At 32.9% G+C, this 21,108-nt stretch overlaps 2 protein-coding genes and 1 non-coding gene across 4 annotated transcripts; all 3 read left to right on the plus strand.

Annotated features, from left to right (window-relative positions):
• The first annotated feature begins 1,377 nt into the window (after positions 1-1,377).
• Positions 1,378-7,860, plus strand: LOC133675152 (diacylglycerol kinase 1-like). Of its 2 annotated transcripts, none has more exons than XM_062096448.1 (13): positions 1,378-1,510; positions 2,013-2,244; positions 2,330-2,452; positions 2,537-2,665; positions 2,926-3,011; positions 3,656-3,779; positions 4,081-4,129; positions 4,397-4,479; positions 5,046-5,113; positions 5,528-5,605; positions 6,770-6,857; positions 7,096-7,212; positions 7,378-7,860. In XM_062096448.1, exons 2-13 carry the CDS (start codon positions 2,026-2,028, stop codon positions 7,687-7,689), a joined length of 1,476 nt encoding a protein of 491 aa, XP_061952432.1. In that variant the 5' UTR covers positions 1,378-1,510; positions 2,013-2,025; the 3' UTR covers positions 7,690-7,860. The 2 variants fall into 2 exon arrangements, with proteins under 2 accessions (XP_061952432.1, XP_061952427.1); XM_062096443.1 differs by lacking the exon at positions 1,378-1,510 and adding an exon at positions 1,664-1,921.
• Positions 7,861-17,116: 9,256 nt separating this feature from the next.
• On the plus strand, positions 17,117-20,366 carry LOC133686078 (vesicle-associated protein 4-1-like). The gene is made up of 7 exons (XM_062106949.1): positions 17,117-17,470; positions 17,581-17,651; positions 18,074-18,155; positions 18,281-18,399; positions 19,505-19,582; positions 19,670-19,789; positions 19,885-20,366. Exons 1-7 carry the CDS (start codon positions 17,200-17,202, stop codon positions 19,936-19,938), a joined length of 795 nt encoding a protein of 264 aa, XP_061962933.1. The 5' UTR covers positions 17,117-17,199; the 3' UTR covers positions 19,939-20,366.
• A 382-nt stretch (positions 20,367-20,748) lies between these two features.
• TRNAE-CUC (transfer RNA glutamic acid (anticodon CUC)) lies at positions 20,749-20,821 on the plus strand. Its single transcript has one exon. It is a non-coding gene; the product is annotated as a tRNA-Glu (tRNA).
• Positions 20,822-21,108: the final 287 nt, after the last annotated feature.

The following is a 21,108-nucleotide window of genomic DNA, read 5'->3' on the forward strand; positions in this document are numbered from 1 at the left end:
AAAATCATTTACGATGGACCCAACAGATCACGTCCCCGATCATCAACTACCCCTGCAGTCAAAAAGTACAGCTGATGACGTTTCTTATTGACAAGAAACCTGTGTATTGAAAAGAAAGAAACGTGAATAAAATAACTTATTGGTTCACCTATGGTTCATAAATAACCTATGGCACTGTATATTTTTTATTTTAAAAATAATTAAAATAATTTATTTATTTTATTTTAAATTAATATATTTTTTTATATTTTTAAATTATTTTAGTGCGCTAATATCAAAAATATTTTTTTTAAAATAAAAAATATATTATTTTAATATATTTCTAATAAAAAATATTTTAAAAAACAATAACAACTAAATTTTCAGATATATTTTTAAATAACTTGTTCATGACTGAAAGCAACTCCTATTTAACAGTTTTAAAAACGTGGTTTATGACTAAGTAATATGTTAAACAAAACAGAACGCTCCTAATCAATAGAGATTACAAACAAATCAATAACAAACTACTTAAAAACAAATACTTTAACATCCTCTCTCTTAAACTAAATGCTTTAGCAATCGCATCAAGCTTTAAGGATTAAACATTTAGTCATTTGTATGGAGATGGTTCATTATCATACATTGGAGTAAGTTGTTCATACAAATGACTAAATCTTTAAATATCCATGTATGTTTTTGTGTTGCAAAAATATTTTTAAAAAAATTTAATTTTTTATATTTTTTTCTTTGTTTCAAATTGATATATTTTTTGTGTTTTCAGATATTTTGATATTAAAAATAATTTTTTAAAAATAAAAAATATATATTATTTTGATGGATTTTAATGAGACTCACCAAAAATATAATATTCAATTGAGTGGCAGTTAAATGCATAAGTTGATTTTACTTACTTATTTTTATATGGGCGAGGGAGGCTTAATGCTGAAGGTAATGATGTCTTGTGCCGAACTTTGATGACCATGGTCTCATCTTTTTGGACCCGTTCAGGAAATTCACCCATTGAAGCAACCAATAAAAATTCTCTTGTTGTTACAATGATCCAATTAGATACACCCAATCCAGCCAAATGACCTATTTCGCCTCCTTCTGTTGTCCTTTTGGGAATAAGAACTCACGCACAATATGAATGGTTATGAAATCAGATTCCCCCAACCCCATCGCAGAGGACCCATCACTGTTTCATTTTCACAATAAAAACAAAAGCCGTTGGCTGTTGCTGCCCTGGGGTGGGGTGCCACAGACATTAGAAATTCCCCCCCTCGTTCCCATGTAAGAGCAAGAAGCCCACTACATTTTAACAAACCATTTCCTCCAATCACCATATACCACATCACCACACAATCAAAATGGACCACCGACCTCCCCCACCATAAAACCTTACGACCTCCCACAGAGTATAACAACTCCCCCAAAGCACAACCTCCTCGGCACTTTCGTGCTCATAAAAACAAACAAGGAAGCAACCGAAAAGAAAAACCAATCGTCGTTTCTTTCACCTGTTGAAATGGTATAGTACCAGAACCAATCAAACACATTTATAATGATTCCATTTTATTTTATTTATTGCTCTCACACTTTTATTTTCTTTTTAACTTTAAAAAAAGCGCGTTTTTATTATTTGAAAACTTAAGAATCTCTTGATTTTGACCCTTAACGACTCCTCCTTCTCTTTTACTTTTCAAGATTATATATAACCCCTCCCTTGTAACTTTAGACTTTAGCCTTTATTTGTTTTATTTTATTTTGGTGTTTTATTTTTTCTGTTTGGTTGGCGAGAAAATCAAAGAGAAAAGGAAAAGGAAATTTTCATTTTGATGAGAGAAAAAATGGAAACAAGATTTCGTCGTGACAAGTTATCTTCTGGTTCTGGAAGTTTGAAAGAACTTAAAAACTCCTTTCGTACTTTTGTTTCTAGAAGGTTTTATTTTGTTTTTTTGTCATATTGTTTTAGTAATTACTACAACTGAATTGCTAATTCTGATAGTTTTTTTTTCTTTTGGAATTTGCAGTAAGGAGTATGCTATGAGAGATGAGAAATTGGCGAAAGTAATAAAGGAGTTTTATATTCCTGATTACATTGTTGCGCCCGAAGAATCAAATTCTAGTTCATGTTCTGGTACTTCCGATGATGAGGACGATGCACCTTCATGTCCTGTTATTGTCTTTATTAATTCAAAAAGTGGCGGTCAATTAGGAAGTCAACTTTTAATTACTTATCGCTCACTTCTTAATCAAAATCAGGTGATTGTGATCGTGTGTTTTTTCAGTTAGTTTTTTTGTTTTAATTGTAAATTCTGTAATTAGGAATGCGTGTGTTTGGTTGTAGGTTATTGATTTGGGAGAGAAAAAGCCTGATAAGGTGTTGCATCAAGTTTATGCAAGGTTGCACAAATTGAAGTGTAATGGTGATCAATTTGCTGCTGAAATTGAGAAGAGATTGAGAATTATAGTGAGTTAGTGATGCTGTGAACTAATTTGGTTTTGTTTTTATTGTTAGTTAATTGTCTGATTGGATACTCTTATAATATATTAGGTTGCAGGTGGGGATGGTACAGCCGGATGGTTACTTGGTGTGGTTAGTGATCTTAAACTACCGCAACCTCCGCCGATTGCTACTGTGCCATTGGGGACTGGAAACAACCTCCCTTTTGCATTTGGATGGGTAGGATTTATGGATCTTAATGAATAAAGTATCAATGCTAGTTTAGCATAGTTTTTTTTTTAATCTCTACAGATAAATTTGTCGCCGATGTTGAACTGAATCTGTACTCATGCAAATTAAGATGTTAATCTGACTGTGAATGAATGTTGGGTGGCATTTAAGAAGTTCTGTTCTGTAGTATGTTTTTGCTCGGCATTCGAAGCAGTGGCATACTTGCAATTTTATATCATGTGGTTTTTGTTTTTGTTTTTTTTCTTCAGGGGAAGAAAAACCCTGGCACGGACCGCTTATCCGTGGAGGCATTCTTGGAACAAGTAAGGACTGCCAAAGAAATGAAAATTGACAGGTAATACAACATTTGTTATGTTTTATTTAGGCTTCCTTTTGATACATATTCACTAGCACAATTGCAGAGACAGACATGGAAGTGAACCCTTAACTGCAGATGTTTCTGGTACTATTACAGAGTGAATATTGACACCTTTTTAGTTTCTTTCATTGTCTTGCTAGGGTTCATGTACTCTAGCTGAGCAAACCTGAAAATAGAGAGGACTGAGAGCCCAATTCTTGAGGGAAAAAAATTAGAAATCATTTGTATGCTGGCCAGAACATTTAAAAATCTTTTTAGTAGATTGCTTAATTCAGTTTGAAAATGTTATCTGAACATTTGCATAAACTCTTTCTCGCAACAATGATATTGCAAAATATTTGATATGATGGTTAAAACCATCAGTGTTATACTTTTAACGTATGTTTGCCTTCCTACTTCCTGTCCCTTAAATGAATTATGCATTGGGAGTTTAAGAACAACTTCAGACAACCTCAAAATGTGGAATCGTACTGTTGATCTTTTAGCCTGGCCTTGAATTCGTAAATAGTTCCATCCTGCTTCCTTATACTTGCAGATGAGATTCATGCCTGTTTGTGTTCTCTTTTCTCTTTGTTTTAATTTTTCCCGTAAGTTTTACCAATGCTGTTTTTTCTTGTCAGTTGGCATATCATCATGAGAATGAGGATTCCAAAAGAAGGTTCTTTTGATCCTATTGCGCCCCTCGAACTACCTCATTCTTTGCATGCATTTCATCGGGTCTCTCATTCAGATTCATTGAATATGGTAAGTTTTTGGTTCCCTGCTGTGTGTGCAGAGTGTGAAAAATGAGGAGGAAACAATTCTTGATGATTGTTATCAGATACTAGAAGGCTAAGTATAAAACAAAATTAAAATCAATAGTGGAGTTATGTGCCACTTAACAATTGCAACACAAACATACTGGAAAGAACATAATTGGATTCTGAAATGTGAATCTGAGAACTCATATAATCTATTTCTGACTTTTGCTTGATTTCTCATGGTGTTTGTGCTTCACATTAGAAATTATTTTCTTATTTGAAAATTTTCTTTTGGCTATTGTCAGGATGGTTATCATACTTTTCGAGGGGGATTTTGGAACTACTTCAGCATGGGTAAGAACTTTAAGAATGTCTTGACAACATTCATGCAAGTGTCTTATTATTTCTTTCAGTCTCTGTGGGGCAGATGAAGTTCATTTAGTCTTGAGGAGAGGTGTGGGCTGGAAAATACAAACAAACAGCAAAAGAATGTGGAGTTATTTAGGAATGCATAAGAAAATAATATGTGAAAGTGAACATTTTTACTTGTTTGTCGCAAGCGGTCTTTACTCATTTCACGTTGCTGACTTCTTTTAAAAATAACTTTTTTGTCCTGCTCAGGAATGGATGCTCAAATATCATATGCCTTTCATTCCGAGAGGAAGTTACACCCAGAAAAATTTAAAAACCAATTAGTTAATCAGGTATCATGTTGGATGTTTAAATTCTGTTTGTTTGGCAAGCATGACAATAAGATATTGTGGTCTTATCTATGGCTACTTTGGTTTCCCCTCTATGTTCCAGTCAAAATTGGATTATTTATCCATGTTGTCCTTGTATACGGAGTGTGATTAGTGGTTTTGCGTGAATATGATAATGCCAGAGTAATGAAATATGTAAAGAACAAATGCTAGCATTGCTTATGATCACTTCAACAATGAGAGCTTTTTCATAAATTTCATAGTATATTTAAGTCATCTCATCATTAGGAAGTAGCCATGTGTATGATTGATACTGAAACATCCTAGAAAGATTATGTCTTGCAGCACCTTAAATGGGTCTATACCTCACACGGAATAACTAATAAGCATGAATATCAGTGGGGTTCTTCCTCCATCTCTAATTTATGCCCTCATATTTAACACACACACGCATATATATTACAGGAATAATTTCATTTTTACAATGTATACTCTGATATATTTCTTATTAAAATCCTTGAAAAAATGGAATTACTTATTATCCCTCTTATTTTTCTTGGTTGAGTCAGAGTACTTATTTGAAGCTTGGATGCACTCAGGGATGGTTTCTTGCTTCTGTTTTTCATCCTTCTTCACGGTGAGTCTATAGATAGATTGAAAGTTTTTCCTAAAACTGTAGAGAATTTTTAATTTTTTTCCCTGTAAATTTTATCAGCAACATTATGAAGAAGAATATACTCTTATTGTTCTTAGCTAGATGTTGAAGTAAAAATTTGATATTTGATGCCCATAATAGGTGGATTTATATTCTGATGGACACATTGTTTAGCTGTAATATTATACACTTATCGCCCCCCTACATAACTTGATATCTTAGCTTAATGTCAAAGACATGGGGTTGGCTATATGAATCCTGTCATTACATACTGAAGTTTTAGCTTGATCTTCAATGTAGTTCTTCTCCGTTTGCAATAACATTTTGAGATCTGTGGCGAGAAGTGTTCTTCAAATTGATGTTTCTGTTTGTAACAATGACTTAGTTTCAATGCAGGAACATAGCACAGTTAGCAAGGGTTAAGATCATGAAAGTAGGACAAAGTCAATGGGTGGACCTCGATATACCTCGCAGGTGAAATAAGATGTTCATTTTCTCTTACAATCCAACCTTCTGCCCATTATCCACGATTCCAGTTAGCTTGTACAGTCCTGCCACCTATGAAGTTAATCATGAATCATGAACAATATATGAGTATTCTTAATTTAACTTTGGGGACTTGGCATCTACTTTCTCATTCTTTTTTCCTTTTTCAATTTAAAGAAATAGTATGGAGAAAGTCTGCATATGGCTGATTTCATCAGATCTAGGTTTTGTGAAATGGTTTTCTTTTAGAACTTACTTAACTTACCTCAACTATAATGAATTGCTAAATTTAGCACTTAAGTAGCATCGATTTAATTCAATGCTTTGATAGAAGAAATACGTGGTTCTTGTGCCATTGAGATTGGTTCTATGTGGTTACAAGGGAATGTTGTATGGCTGCATTCTTTGCATAACCATTTGGAGCTTAACACTTTATCAAAGAGATGTAACATCATGCATGAGCTTCTGGTTAGTAAGCAAACGTCAGGAACAATTTTCAATCATTGCCTTTGAAACTTTAAGATTGGATCTTCAATTTTTCCCTAATCTCTTGAATGGTCTGGGATAGCTAGCCGAGCATAATGGTAATTGGGATTTGGGAATATCATGGTTTTCATCTGATAATTTTAAATTATTTTCTGGCAGTTAGAATTCAAAGATTTTGGAATTTTATTTCTCTAGCTAACTGCATTTTTCGATTCTTGGATGTTTCCATTTCTCTTATTTAATTTAATATTAAATCCTACTGGCTTTTGAGCTCTCTTGGCAATAACTGTTCTAACCTGCATTGAAGTGCTTGGAACTTTAGTATTTCTGAGATCGCCTGTAATGTTATATTTTCAGATGTGGAATCATAGTTTATATAATATGTTCTCTTCTCAAACCTACTCCTTTTGACGTTGGGTTCCTTACATAAATGACTGTGGAGATGGACCAAGCACTATCAAAATATGAAACAAAAGACTGAATGGAATATCAGAATCTGGAAAGTAATATTTGAAGATCCTGGATGTTCTCGTGGGGCCTTTTCTTTTTTCATTCCCTTTCTAATTGTGCTGTAATATCTTATTCTTCACATAACCTGGATAAACTATTTTAATTCCAATCAGAATTTGGAGTCTCATTTATCTGATAATTCTCTTTGATATACAGCGTCAGGTCCATTGTTTGCCTCAACTTGCCTAGCTTTTCTGGTGGACTGAATCCTTGGGGAAAGCCCGGGCACAAGAAACTGCTTGATGTTAGTTCTGATCTCTCTCTCTCTCTCTTTGTGCACCTCTGTCTACATTGCGTGTGTGCACATTCCCATTTATAGATGTATTATGCTTATTTACATGTGAATGTATCTGTTCTGATACATGACCAGATCATGCTGAGTTCTAATCCAAGTATTCTTAATTCTTATCTACCCTTGGTAAAAATAAAAAAAAGTATTTCTCGAGTACGAATTGCTGCTAACTCTGGATATTTTTGTGTAGAGGGACTTGACACCTCCATATGTAGATGATGGATTCTTTGAGGTTGTCGGTTTCAGAAATGCTTGGCATGGGCTTGTTCTGTATGCTCCAAATGGACATGGGACTCGTCTTGCACAGGTAGCAAAATAAATTCTCCCTACCAAAAGAGTTTGAATTCTTGCATTAATGAGTTTTAGCCGACTTTTCTTTTTATCTCACGTTGTTCCAATCCATTTTAACTCTCTTGTCCGTCTCTCCTTCTATGGTTTGGGTTCTATTTTTCAGTCCTCTCTTTGTGTGCAGGCACATAGAATACGCTTTGAGTTCCGTAAGGGTGCAGCTGGCCATACGTTCATGAGGATTGACGGGGAGCCTTGGAAACAGCCCCTCCCTGTTGATGATGACAAGGTTGTTGTGGAAATTTCTCATCGTGGCCAAGTGACCATGCTCGCCACTCCATCATGCCGATCCAGAAGCGTGTGTGACCCATCTTCACCTACCTGGTACCAAGAGGAGAGCAATGACAGCGATGAAGATAGGGAAGAAAGGAGGAAATTCGGAGCTGCAGACACTTTCAAATTTCCTGATGGGTTTGATATTGCTCAACTTAGTTAATTTATCAACACGCTCATTGTCCCTTTTTCAAGCGAGTCACTCACCATTTCTTCCCTTGCTGCAGCTACAGCTGAATTGTTTTTCTTCTAGGCTTATAGATAAAATGACTCCCGACGACAGTCCATGACCTTGTAAAAATCCATTTTCAAATAACACGAGATTTTTTCTTAATGTTTCTGGAAAGGACAACTAAGATTTAGGAAGGTTCCCGTGAACCACAACCTTGTAATGCATAAATCATGAACCAGAAAACCTAATCCACGATATTTTATGACCACAAAATCCTTAACGGTAGCTCTGTTAGCAGTCTCTGTATTGCTGACACCGCACTTCCCCATCCGTTAACAGAGTTCAAATTTCAATTAGAGATGCATAAATTTTTTCATAAATCCTCTAGAGTCTTGGCATAGAGTGTGATCGTAAACATTTAGAGTAAAGACAATTTATAATTTAGTATTGTTTCTTATTCGCTTATTTTGTTCTTATTCCCCTCTTGGCCTAATTCCGGGGCATAGAGACAGCTCAAAGCGTGTCAAGCTTAGCACAATGATTTGGTATTGTTAGTTATTTACTAAGGTTATTGGTGAGCCTGCCTATGCTTTTTCGTTAACCTCATGGAAAAATACCAACAGCCTATATATATATAAGAAGACCCTTTGCACCCATTTCTCTACTTATCTGCCAGGAGTCCTTCGCGTTCAGTTCTGTAAATCCAAAGCAAGATCAGGAAGCAAAGGGTGATGCGCGCAGCAGGTGGAGCCTGGATTGTGGCAGCTGCTATTGCTACTGTTGAAGCATTGAAAGACCAATTAGGAATTTGCAGATGGAACTATACTATAAGGTCATTGGAAGAACATGCCAAGAAGAGCTTGAGATCATCTGCCCAGGCAAAGACACTCTCTTCTTCTAATTCTTCCTTCACATCAACGATGATTGATCAGGTTGGAAATGTTGAGATGAAGAAATCAGAGCTATATGCAGACAAAATTATGCATCTGGGCTGTTGGGGTCCCAATACAGTGAGGTTTTAAATGCAATGACATAGTGTGGAAAAAAATAATGGAAGGACGCATCGACCGTTGCGCTAGCCAGAAAACAAAATATTATATGGCTCTGGTGGATGTAATGTCGATGAGATTTTTGGCTCTATAAATGATTGTCAGTATCTGTAATGTTAATTCTTCAGCCAAGACTATGTGTATCTCTGTGTTCCAATCCCACCTGTCGAATGCAAAGTAGTCTAAGCGAGTACAAATTGAAATAATGATTGATCTTTTTTTTTTCCCAGTCTGTTGACAAAGTATGCGTGATTTTATGGCTTAAAGAATTGAAAATAAAAAAGGGTTCATGACGGTGGACAGGTACGAAGATAGTAAAAGCATTTATGCTCCTTTTATACAAGATTTTCTGTACCCTTTTTTGAAGTATATGATTCTATGATTGTTTTTTTTTTTAATATATTTTATTAAAAAATAGATTAAAATAATTTTTTAAATTTTAAAAAATTATTTTAAATATTTACATATTAAAATAATTTGAAAACACTAAAAATATATATTAATTTAAAATAAAAAAATTAAAAAATATTTTTAAAATATAGAAACAATCATTAACTTATTCATAATTTCGAACGCTGGAAATGGTCCGGTTCAAGGGATGCTATTTACTTGAGAATTGATCGTTGAAAATTATCTTCCAAAACCACCTTTCTTCCTTCCCTTCTCCTCGGTCCTGTCCTTCTCTCTCTCAAGCGAGTTACTGGTGTTGCTTTTGACAACTCGGTTGATTTTGCTGGATTGCACTTTTTATGCCTCTTCATCCATGTATTTTATTGAGATTTTTGTTGTTTTTAAAGTATTTTTTTATTTAAAAATATATTAAAATAATATCTTTTATTTTTTAAAATTTATTTTTAATAATAGTATATTAAAATATTAACACATCAAAAAAATTATTTTTTTTTAGTATTTTTTCACCGTGAAAACAAACTAAGTAGGTAGGTAGGTATTGATCTTCAATTCTTATATTATGAGGATTTAATCTTTTAAAGAGGTTGTCCTGCGGCAACCTATGTGGGTGTCGTGTGAAATAAAAATTGTGTGAGTTGTGTGTGGTAGTTTGGTTTTGTGAGTCATTAATTAAATTACATGTAATGATTTATATTTCATAAAATTAGTGTACGTGTGGTTCGTTTTTTTTGTGGACATTTTTAAAGAATTATAAATTGAGTTAGATGGCTTTGATTACCGACAGCTTGAACCATGTAACTTTCATTTAATAGTATTTTTTGTTTTTGAGAAAACTATATTTATTTAGGTTGTAAATTTATCTAGGGTCAAATTAAATGGAAATAGGGCAAAGTTAGAAAAGAAACTTGAATCTATTTTCCCATTTTAATGGAATCTTATAATGTAAAATTTCATTTTAAATTTTCAGTTCGGTTCGTTTTTTATCAAAAAAAAGTTATCAAACCGAATTTTAAAAAAAAAACCGAAACCGGTTCAAACCAACCGGTTTCGGTTCAGTTTTTTGAAAAAAACCGGTTCAAACCAACCGGTTTCGGTTCGGTTTTTTGAAAAAAAACCGGTTCAAACCGATTTGACTCTGTTTTTTCGATTTGGCTCGGTTTTTTTCCAGTGTGGCTCGGTTTTTTCCGGTTTGGCTTCTGTTCAGTTCGGTTTTTTTCGATTTCATGCTTATAAAACCAAAACTGAACAGGTCGGTTTTTTCAAAATTTTAATCGGTTTTTTTACGGTTCGGTTTTTTCTGTTATTTTTTTCTAGTTTTCTCGATTTAATTGATTTTTTGGTTTTTATGCTTACCTCTAAGAGAGTTGTTTGGAAGTGTAATAACAATTTTTTTTTTACATTTTAAAAATTATTTATGATATCATCATATTAAAATGATCTGAAAACATAAAAAATATATTAATTTAAAGTAAAAAAATAAATAAAACTATGTTTTAAAAAAATTTAAATTTATTTTTGTTAAAAATTAATTTTTTATATATTGTAGATCGTTTTGATATACTAATTTTAAAAATAAATTTTTAAAAATAAAAATATATAATTTTAATACATTACAATATAAAAAATATTTTTAAACTTAATTAAGGTGTACATAAAACGGAAATGATTGATTGCCATCCCTTATTAGCACGTGGAGGGATCTAACAGGACCACATCGGATGATAAAAGTTTAGCTTAGACCCCTCTGTTTTAGGTAAGTCCTTACTAACTCATTACATGATAAAACCTGATGTGACCCGACTAGTTAACCGGGTGATAATTATTTTTTCTGTTTTTAAAGTAACAATACTTATTAATCTAATCATGCTAAACCATTCATAAGCAGCACAATTAATTAATGACTAATTAATTAAATTACAAAGTGCTGAAATTATTTTTATATAGCTTGTCCTATAATTACAATTTCTTTCAATAACCATAGAAAAATAGTGCTTATCTTTCAATTATATTTCAATTTATATAATTGAACTTTGAATCTTTATAACGTTATCTTATAAGAGAATGAATATGAAAGCTAGGTATAAGATTTTATTTTAAATTTATACTCTTTGCTCTAATTATGAATTTAATTACATATTTTTATAAATCAAGGCACCAAAACATACTTAAAGATATATAATCTCAAAAGGAAAAAAGAAAAAGAAAAAGAAAAAAAAGAGTGAAAGTCTCAGGACATGCTTGAGACTTATAAAAGCTGGGGACCATAATGTTTTTTTCCTTTTCCGTGTGTCTTATGAAACATGGCTGGAGTTGCCGTCAGTGTATATTTTCCGGTTTTACTGTCCCAAAAAACTATGGGTAGTCTTCCCAACTCTTGGTTTTCCGCCTCTGGTTTTTGGCTTTTTGCCAAAAACCACGCCCAGCTCTCACAATATATATAGCAGTGAGCACTCCGCTGTCGCTTCCCCACACCAACACGCAAGAACTTGGTAATCCTCGCCCTTTCAATCCGCAACGCTCTCTTAAGAAATACCTTCTTCACACCACCAGCAACCCAAGAAACCAAAACCTTTAAACGAGAAGAAAATGTGTTCTTCAGCAAGCAAAGCCTGGATTGTTGCAGCTAGCATTGGTGCAGTGGAGGCACTAAAGGACCAAGGTATTTGCAGGTGGAACTACACTATAAGGTTACTACAACAGCATGCCAAGAGCAATATCAGATCATTTACTCAATCCAAGATCATGGCCTCCTCTTCTTATTCTAGTTCTTCATCAGCAGCAGCAGTGTCTAATGAGATAAGAAAAGCCAGTATGAAGAGGAAGATTTCCTTGGAGAGAAGTATGAATCTGAGCTGCTGGGGTCCAAGTACTACTAGATTTTAGATATCCGAAGTGTAATAGTCATGCCATTATTTTTGCTATGAGTATGTCTAATGTTTGATGAAGTTGAGAGATTCGAAGCTTGCTAATTAGCAATGTCATTGCAGACCAATTGATCCAAGTTAATGCATGATGGAATGAATTGTTACGGTATAATTTCTTAGACCCAAAATTGTAGCTCTCCTTTTCCATGTCTTGCCCCTTCTAATCATCCCAATGGAGCATGCTTTTGCAGCTCATGGGTCATAACAGGGACGGAACAGAGAAAATAAACATGAAAGAGAGTAAACTAGTTCCATCCAAAATTTAGAAATTCGTAGAATTTCTTGTAACTAGAACTGAAAAATTGTTAAATCTAAAATAATTACAGCATTGTTATATTTTTATTGGGAAATTAATGTTTATTTAGGGGAAGGAAATTAAAGTCCAATGGCTGGAAAGTAGATTGGTCAGATCAACAATTCTATCCAAGTAGAAGTGAGACGATTTAATTTGATTTGATTTCAAAATCATCTTGATATTTGAATGGTATTAGAACAAAAATTTAAGAGGAATTGCGTATATCTATAATTTCGTCAACAGATAAAATGATTTTCAGACTCCTGGAACTTAAAGGTACAAGGAATGGGATTGATTTGTAAATTCTTTCATGAAATTATACAGGTATGGCTAGGACAAGTCGACCAGCCAACCCGCCTCCTAGCTCGGGAAAGTTGATTCCTTTCAACTTGGCTGATCAGACAAAACTAATTGATTTTTTTTTAAAGAAAACCATATTATTTTGATTTTTAAAAAAAATTTAAGTTAATATAAGTTAACCTAATATAAAAAAAAAACTAAATTGGGAGGTGTTTTTCTCGCAGATTTTACATTATGCATATTTTATCTATGGATTAAAATATTGATTAAAAAAAAAAACAAATAATTTAACTCTTAAACTAAAATGTGATAATATATTTTCAAATAATTTTTTTTAAAAAAAATAACTATTATTATAATAACTTAGAATGGTGCTCAAAAGTGGCTTTAACCCTTTTGTTTTCTCATATATATCAGTTAGTGGTATTAAATGAGATTTCAAGTTTGGTATTTTTAGTTGTATTTATAATTTTAATTTTGAAAAAAATAGATTTAAAAAATTATAAATTCTAGTTTTTTTCAATCATGATTTTAAAAAAAATTTATGTAACATTATAACATTAGTTGATTAATTAAATATTTTTAAATTTATAGTTAGAATAAAAAACTTAGCCTTAATAGTTGAGCGAACCACCATAATAAAAATTATTACAACGTGAACTAGAAACTTACTGTTACTTCAGCACGTGCTTACCTTATAAATTACACGAAACGAAATGAAGAGACCAATGAAGAAACTTTTCAACCGAAAGCAAAAATGAGCCACCCGCAGTCCCTCACCCCTTGGAATCTTAAAACCATACCCACAAACTGGGAGCTGAAAGCCTTAAAAGCCCACAGTTAAATCCCAGTATTCTCAAAACCATCACACTTTCTCATAGCTGGAAAAATCATCAAATTTTCCCTTCATTGAGTTGTGTAGAATTGAAATAGCGATTATAATTAAAAAATATTTTTTTATTTAATTTTTTAAAATTTATTTTTGAGATTAGTATATTTAAATGATATAAAAATATATATATAAATAATTTTTAACAATAAAAAATTTAAAATTTTAAAAAACATGATTTATACTTATTTCCAAACAAACCCTCATTAATCGATTAGTGGCCGACAGCAGTTTTAGCTTCTGCTAAGAAAAAAAAAGAGTTTTAGCTTTGGTGTTATGCGGACTATCAATCTTAAGTTTTTTTATGATTTGATTTGAAGTAGGTGGTTCGTACATCATTTGTTGAATTTTTTTTATCAATCAAAAGCTATGGGATTAATCGAGTTCTTTTTTGGATTTAGCACAACCAAAAAAAAAAAACAAATTGGGTTGAAAGTACTATAGAATTTACTTTTTTACAAAATTCTAAATTAGAAGGATGAAAAATTATTTCAACCAGATTGGCTTGGTGTCTTTTACATGTGTTTCAATGTCTTGTTATTTTATACAAATCTAAAAAAAATTATAAATTTATTAAATTAGGAGATTTTACTGAATTAGATAAAAATATGTTAATTATCTATTTAGATAATAATCTGGTTATTTTATAGAAAAAATTGATGAATTTAGATTTTTTTTCCAATTATGCTGTGGTTAGGGTTTCATTGAAGAAACTTTTGTCAAAATTATATATGTTGTTTAATTTGAGATATTGATAAATTAAGCTTGGATTTTATTATTTTGTTTGACAAAATATCTCTTGGTATTGAAATGCTATACTTTTATAATTGTATCATCATTAATATCAATAATGGTATCACTTACAATGAAGGAACTAATGAGTTCCTAACTTCCACTTTAGATGTATTTTTTACCAAGCTATCTAGAATGTTATCCAATCAAATCGACTAGAATCTATTTGAAATTGAAGTTGAATTTACTTGGAGGATGCAAACTAGGATAAGTCTAACTTGTTAGGTTAGTGTACTTATTTGTAGTGATGAAAGTATGAATTCAATGTTTAGGTTTGCCAACAATAATAGATTACATATTCCAGAGCTATACTTAAATAGTGGACCAAAATGAGAAAACCCCTCTAGCATGAAGTTTAATCGGGTGTTAAGTTACACTCAAAAGACTACACAAACATCATATATAATTGGTCACACTAGTTTAGGTGGAAATGCAAGGAACCTAACATTAGAGCAATACATTATAGATATGTAAGCTCTGTTGTGTATGCCATATGCTCCATATTTTCTATGAAGAAAAGTCTAACTCGTTATGTTGTTGTATGTATTTCTAGTGATGAAAGTGTGAATTCAACGTTTGGATTTGCCAATAATAATGGGTTGCATATTCTAGAGGTATAATTGAATTATAGACCTAGACATGAAAACTCTCCTAGTATGAAGTTTACTTGAGTACCAAATTACACTCAAAGAACCACACAAGCATCACATATAATTCGTTACTCTGGTTTAAGTGGTAATGCAAGGAACTTAACATCAAAGTAAAACATTGTAGATATGTAAGCTTGGTTGTGTATTACATCTGTTCTGTATTTTCTATGGAGAATCCAAATTAAGTAATGACAAAAATGATCATCATATTAATAGGGTTGAGAAAGATGAGGATGTTGAGTTAGTTGAGCCATTAAATCAATTCTTTGAATCATAGAAATCCAGGTTTATCAGGTGATGAATTGGATGTTGGACAAAAACTCAGACTAAAGTCTAAATGTATTATCACAATTAAGAAGTCGTATATCAAGAATTCATTTCAATACAAGGTCTAAAACTTATGTCCAGTTATAATACAACTAGCATGTTGATAATTATGAATTCTTGATATTTATGGTATTTATGTGAAGAGTATTACTCAATGTTGATTCATTTGAGATTTTAAAATTGAAAAGGATACACACATGTCGAAATTTATTGGTTTTGCAACGACACCATTAGATTGACTCCAATCTCATTACGGAGACGATGTTGACAATTATGAAACTAATATAAATACAAGTATTATAGATATTCAAGCTATTGTTGTTAAATTTGTAATAGACAATCTTTAAAACAACACAATAAACCATAATAGTGACGTTTAAATCTGTCCTGCAAATTTTGCAATTCCAACATAAGCAAATTTTGTAATAGACTTGTGTTTTTTATTTGTTGTTTTTAATTTTTATGGAGAATCCAAATCAAGTAATGACAAAAATAATCATCATATTAATAGGGTCGAGAAAGATGAGGATGTTGAGTGAGTTGAGCCATTAAACCAATTATTTGAATAATAGAAATCCAGGCTTATTAGGTGATGAATTGGATGTTGGACGAAAACTCCAACAAAAGTCTAAATGTATTATTACAATTAAGTAGTCGTATATCAAGAATTCATTTCAATACAAGGTTATATCAAGTTATAATGCAACTAGCATGTTGATAATTATGAATTCTTGATATTTATGGTATTTATGTGGAGGGTATTACTAAATGTTGATTTATTTGAAATTTCAAAATTGAAAAGGACATACTCATATTAAAATCTATTGGTTTTGCAATAGCATCATTAGATTGACTCGTATTATTAAATTGACTCCAATTTCATTATCAAGACATGTTGATAATAATGAAAACCAATATAAATATATAAGGGTTACAAATATATGAATTATGATATATAAGGATCATAGATAAATCATTTATTGTTGTTAAATCTGTCATAAACAATCTTTGAAACAACACAATAAACCATAATAGCGACATTTAAATCTATCTTGTAAATTCTGTGATTTCAACATAAACCTCTATTTTTTTCATTAACCTCGTAATATCCAAATTCCAAACAATTTTGATACAAATAAATGACTAAATCATCGAAACCGGAACCTTAGACATCTAAACCACACGTTTCCTTACAAAATAGAGAAGAAAGCAAAAGTTGTTCTTTATGGACACATCTAAAGTCGTAGTTGACTTTATTGTTATAGAAAACGGCAGAGTATTAAGTTAAACTCCTTTACTTTTGACCTAAGCCACAAATCACCCATAACAATTCTTTCAAGTCTAGACAAATCTCATCCTATCAGGATAATATTCTTTTTTTATAGAATAAAGTTCTGCAATAAATAAATTATAATATCATTTTTAACTGTACAAGCCATAAAATATTTAAAATTACATATATACACAAAAGAAGAATGTCGTTAACTCATTATTCAACAATTAATTGCCCAATTAATTCCCAACTAACCTTTCTACACACCAACAAACTCAGCCGACAGCTGTAAATGCCGTGACATTAACCCTTACGTACAATATAGTTTTCCCTTGTTATCAATTCTCATCACCTAGTATTTTCTGTACCAAAATACCCTTCATCTTTATTTTATCCCAGATTTACCCTTAAGTACAGCCCTGCCAAGCACGGACTCCAAAATTAATATATGAAATCCACAAAACCATTTCAAATCCGACAACCATATTTAAATCTCGGGACCAGACGTGTTTTCTTCTTTTACAAAGCAACAACATAACTAACTGATGCTAATCTTTTTACTTACCGGCAACGTGGAATTCCCGGTAAGAGATGGCAATATCTGACCGACATAAAACCAACGGCGACCACAGCATGAAGCTGTTTGGGCTCTGTCCTTTCTGGCAAGCGGCAACTAACTCTTCCGCTTCGTCGTCTACACAAAACCTCAACCACAGTCATAACGGTGGCAGCAACAGTAGCCGAAGCGCGGCGGTTAATAGTAGCGGTTTGAAGTCAACGACAGTTTCTTCTGTTGCACGATCGCTTTTACCCGCTCGGCGAAGGCTCCGGCTTGATCCTTCTAATAATCTCTACTTCCCTTGTACGTTGTCGTTTTTAATTTTCTCCCCGTTGACTCTTCACTTGGTCAACTCCTTTTTTTAGCTATTATTATTGTCGTTTTAATTTTTTCTTAGTATAATTTTTTTTTAGACGAACCCGGGAAGCAAGTAAAAAGCGCAGTAAGGTTAAAAAACACAAGCAAGTCTCATGTTGCTTTTAAGGTATAATTATTTGTTTAATTTCTATTTTATACTTTTTGTTTAGAATTCCTAATAACACAGAGGCTAATTACATTATTTAATAATATGAACGGCATTTATGTTAGTGGTTTGCATTTTAGGTGTAAAGGGGATTGTTATTTTAATGTTAATATTACACCAGTTTTGTGTTTTTTTGTTTTTTTTTTCTGTTTTAAATATTTAGTAAGTACACTGGATGATGCCTTTTCTGTTGGTGTCCTACCTGTACTAATTTGTTGTTATGAGTTGTTTTTCTAGTATTTGTTATAAAATAATTGTGGATTTTTTTTTTATCTGATTGTTAAAAAAAAACCCTGAATTTATGCTTGTTAGTGTTGTGACTTGTGATCATTGAAAGCAATCTTATCGAACCACCTGACTGGTTTCTTTATGTGATGTTATAGTTTCAAACAACTGCACCGAAGAGCTGTTATATGCGTCCGCCCGGTGGTATTCTTGCTCCAGGAGAGAGCCTTATTGCGACGGGTAATTTAGTCATGATGATTCTGTCTTTTTTTTAGGGGTGATGTATTTGTTAGCTCGTGGTTGTATTAATTGTGTGACTTGTGTTTTTTATTTGTTGTTTTGAATTTTTATATTTTGATCGACAGTTTTCAAGTTTGTGGATCCACCGGAGAACAATGAAAAACAATTGGACCAGAAGAGCAAGGCTAAATTCAAGATTGTGAGTTTGAAAGTGAAGGGAGGATTGGAGTATGTGCCTGAACTGGTAAGTCATTTTGACTTGTGCCTTTCATATCACTCTCCTTCTCTACATTATAGCTGGTGTTGAGGAATAGTTGTTCACATTGATAATTTTTGTTTCACTTTTGAATTTTGAAATAAATTCAAATGAAAAATCTGATGATTTTGTTTTTTTTTGTGTTTGTTTTGAGAAATGTAATCTTTGGTTGTTGCTGTAATGTCCACGGATAAACATTTTCAGGGTTCATTTTGGAAGTTTAGCATCGAGAAACTTTGTTTATTGGATTTGTGGCACTTAATAGGTTTTCAGATATGCTCATGAGCTTGTGGGATTCAAAGATGTTGAGTGAACTTTAATTCCATGGTACCGGGTTATATTAATGATTTGATTTTTTTTCCATTCATGGAAATGAAACTAACAACAGAGAGATAGAAGCAGCACATTAAGGTTCTATCTTCCATTTCATACTTGAATATGCCAAATGATTGCGGCTAAGATCAAGGAACATAATTCCAAAAAGAAAGAAAAAAAGGTTTTAGCTTTGAGCATGTTAGTCAAGTAGTGTACTGGACAGGAGTTGAATTTTCTAACTATTTTAGCAAGTGTATACTGCTTATTTATTTGGACAGGTCAGTTTCATTGGAGATAATGATTTTTAAATAGTCTTCATTCATACTTTGATGTTGAATCAAGGTCCTGCATAAGCCTTATTTGTTAGGTTTGTTATGGTGGTTGGGTGAAAACCATGTAGTTGTTGTGCAGTATTGTCATGTATGGGTTTTAAAGAACTCCGTAAATGAATGCATCAAAAAGAGATGACTTGTTAAGTTTCTAGTTTTTCCCCTAGTTTTCTGAAAAGATGTTAATTGTTTCTTATCGTATTTCACATGGAAAATGTGATTGCAATTGTCTACTTTTGCATTAAGTGTAATTAAACATGATAATTCTGGAGATGCCGGAGACTGATCATATATTTTCTTGTTTGTACTTATTTTATGCTCATCTTCCATTTCTTAACGCCATTTGTAACTAAGGTTATTCAACTTCTCATGACAATAGCAGTTTCTACAGTTTTTTCATGTCAAGAGGATAAACCAATTTGAACCAAAATTGACCTTGTTTTCTGTAGTTTGATGAACAAAAGGATCAAGTAACAGTTGAGCGAGTATTGCGGGTTGTGTTTTTAGATGCAGAGCGTCCTAGTCCTGTAAGTAAATTTGATTCGTCTGTGTTCAGTTGTTGATTATGTGCACAATAAACAACTAAAAATAAGATTGAGATTGTTTCTCTGAAGGCAATGGAGAAATTGAAGCGTCAATTGGCTGAAGCAGAAGCTGCTCTTGAAGTACGCAAGAAACCTCCACCAGACACAGGGCCCCCTGTTGTTGGGGAAGGTCTTGTTATTGATGAATGGGTATAAATATTCCGTCTGATCTCCCAGAATGTTCAGTTTTTATAATCTGTATCAGAATATAATCTCATCTCTCCTTCATTACTATTATTCTTCAGAAAGAGCGGCGAGAAAAGTACCTGGCTCGACAACAGGTTGAAGCAGTACAGTAATTGTGAGATGTGGTTTTGATCTTGCTGCAAGTTGTATTGATTCAGCCCCTTGACTTATGGGCAAGGGGAGGTGGAGTTGAGTTGGCAGTCAGGCGCACCAGGAGGAGAAGATTCTGTTACCATGCTGATATTTGTTTGATGGATGGTATGGGGGTCAGTTCAGGGTGCTAGGGATGGGCTTGACCTCCTGCATGTAGATAGTGGATTTGTTTTGCAATGAAAATAAAGTAGGCATATTTTTGTATTCCTTAGGGATGGGTGCTCAGATTTGTGCCGGCTTTTCAAGGCTGGTGTATTGGAAGTTGTATTTGATCAATAAGGTGGTAGCTCATTTGTTTATTACATGTATATTACTTCTCGTGCATTTCTTGGGACATCATGATTCATCATGGACTTGCATAGTAAAATAATCTATATTTTTTTTTTCCCGTCATGAATCTTGAAGTTTGGCTCTTGCTTTTGCCGCAACAGCAAATGTCAGGGATCATTGACTGCTGTTTCCTGGGCCATTAGATTATCTTGTCACGGCGTGGCAATAACTTTGGACAAACTTTCTGGCCAAGAGATGGTCAAGATCGTCACTACAGCACCTGCTTAACCTACCATTCTCATTTCCATCTTATGCCTACGCCTACTCTGCTCTCTGAACAGGGTGGATACGTTCTCCATGTTTTTCATGGTTTCCTGGACTTTCCTGATTCCTTGATTATGGATGCTAGCCGTTTTCGTTTATCTGTCATGGAGTGGCTGCTCCAAAAATCTTAGATATGAAATATTTGATATAATATTATTCTCAACACCTCACAACAATCCGTTGTAGTCTAGTTGGTTAGGATACTCGGCTCTCACCCGAGAGACCCGGGTTCAAGTCCCGGCAACGGAAAGTTTTAGTTTTTTTTATTTTTTTATTTTTTTTTCCTTGTGACAGCTTTTTAGGCCATGAATTTTACATTAAAACGAATATTGGGACCTTCTAGTTTTTATTTTTTATATATATAAATATTTTCAAATGGCAAGAAACAAGGGACAATTGCAATTTGGTAGAAAACCAAATAGAAATCTTCTTTCTATTTCAACTTATTCTGTCCTTACATGACGAATTAGGTAGGAAAGCTCCATTTAAAGGGAATTTAACTACTAAGCGAAGGGAATATTACAAGGACCCTTTTT

Source organism: Populus nigra, chromosome 1 (genome assembly GCF_951802175.1).
Source record: "Populus nigra chromosome 1, ddPopNigr1.1, whole genome shotgun sequence".
NCBI lineage: Eukaryota > Viridiplantae > Streptophyta > Magnoliopsida > Malpighiales > Salicaceae > Populus > Populus nigra.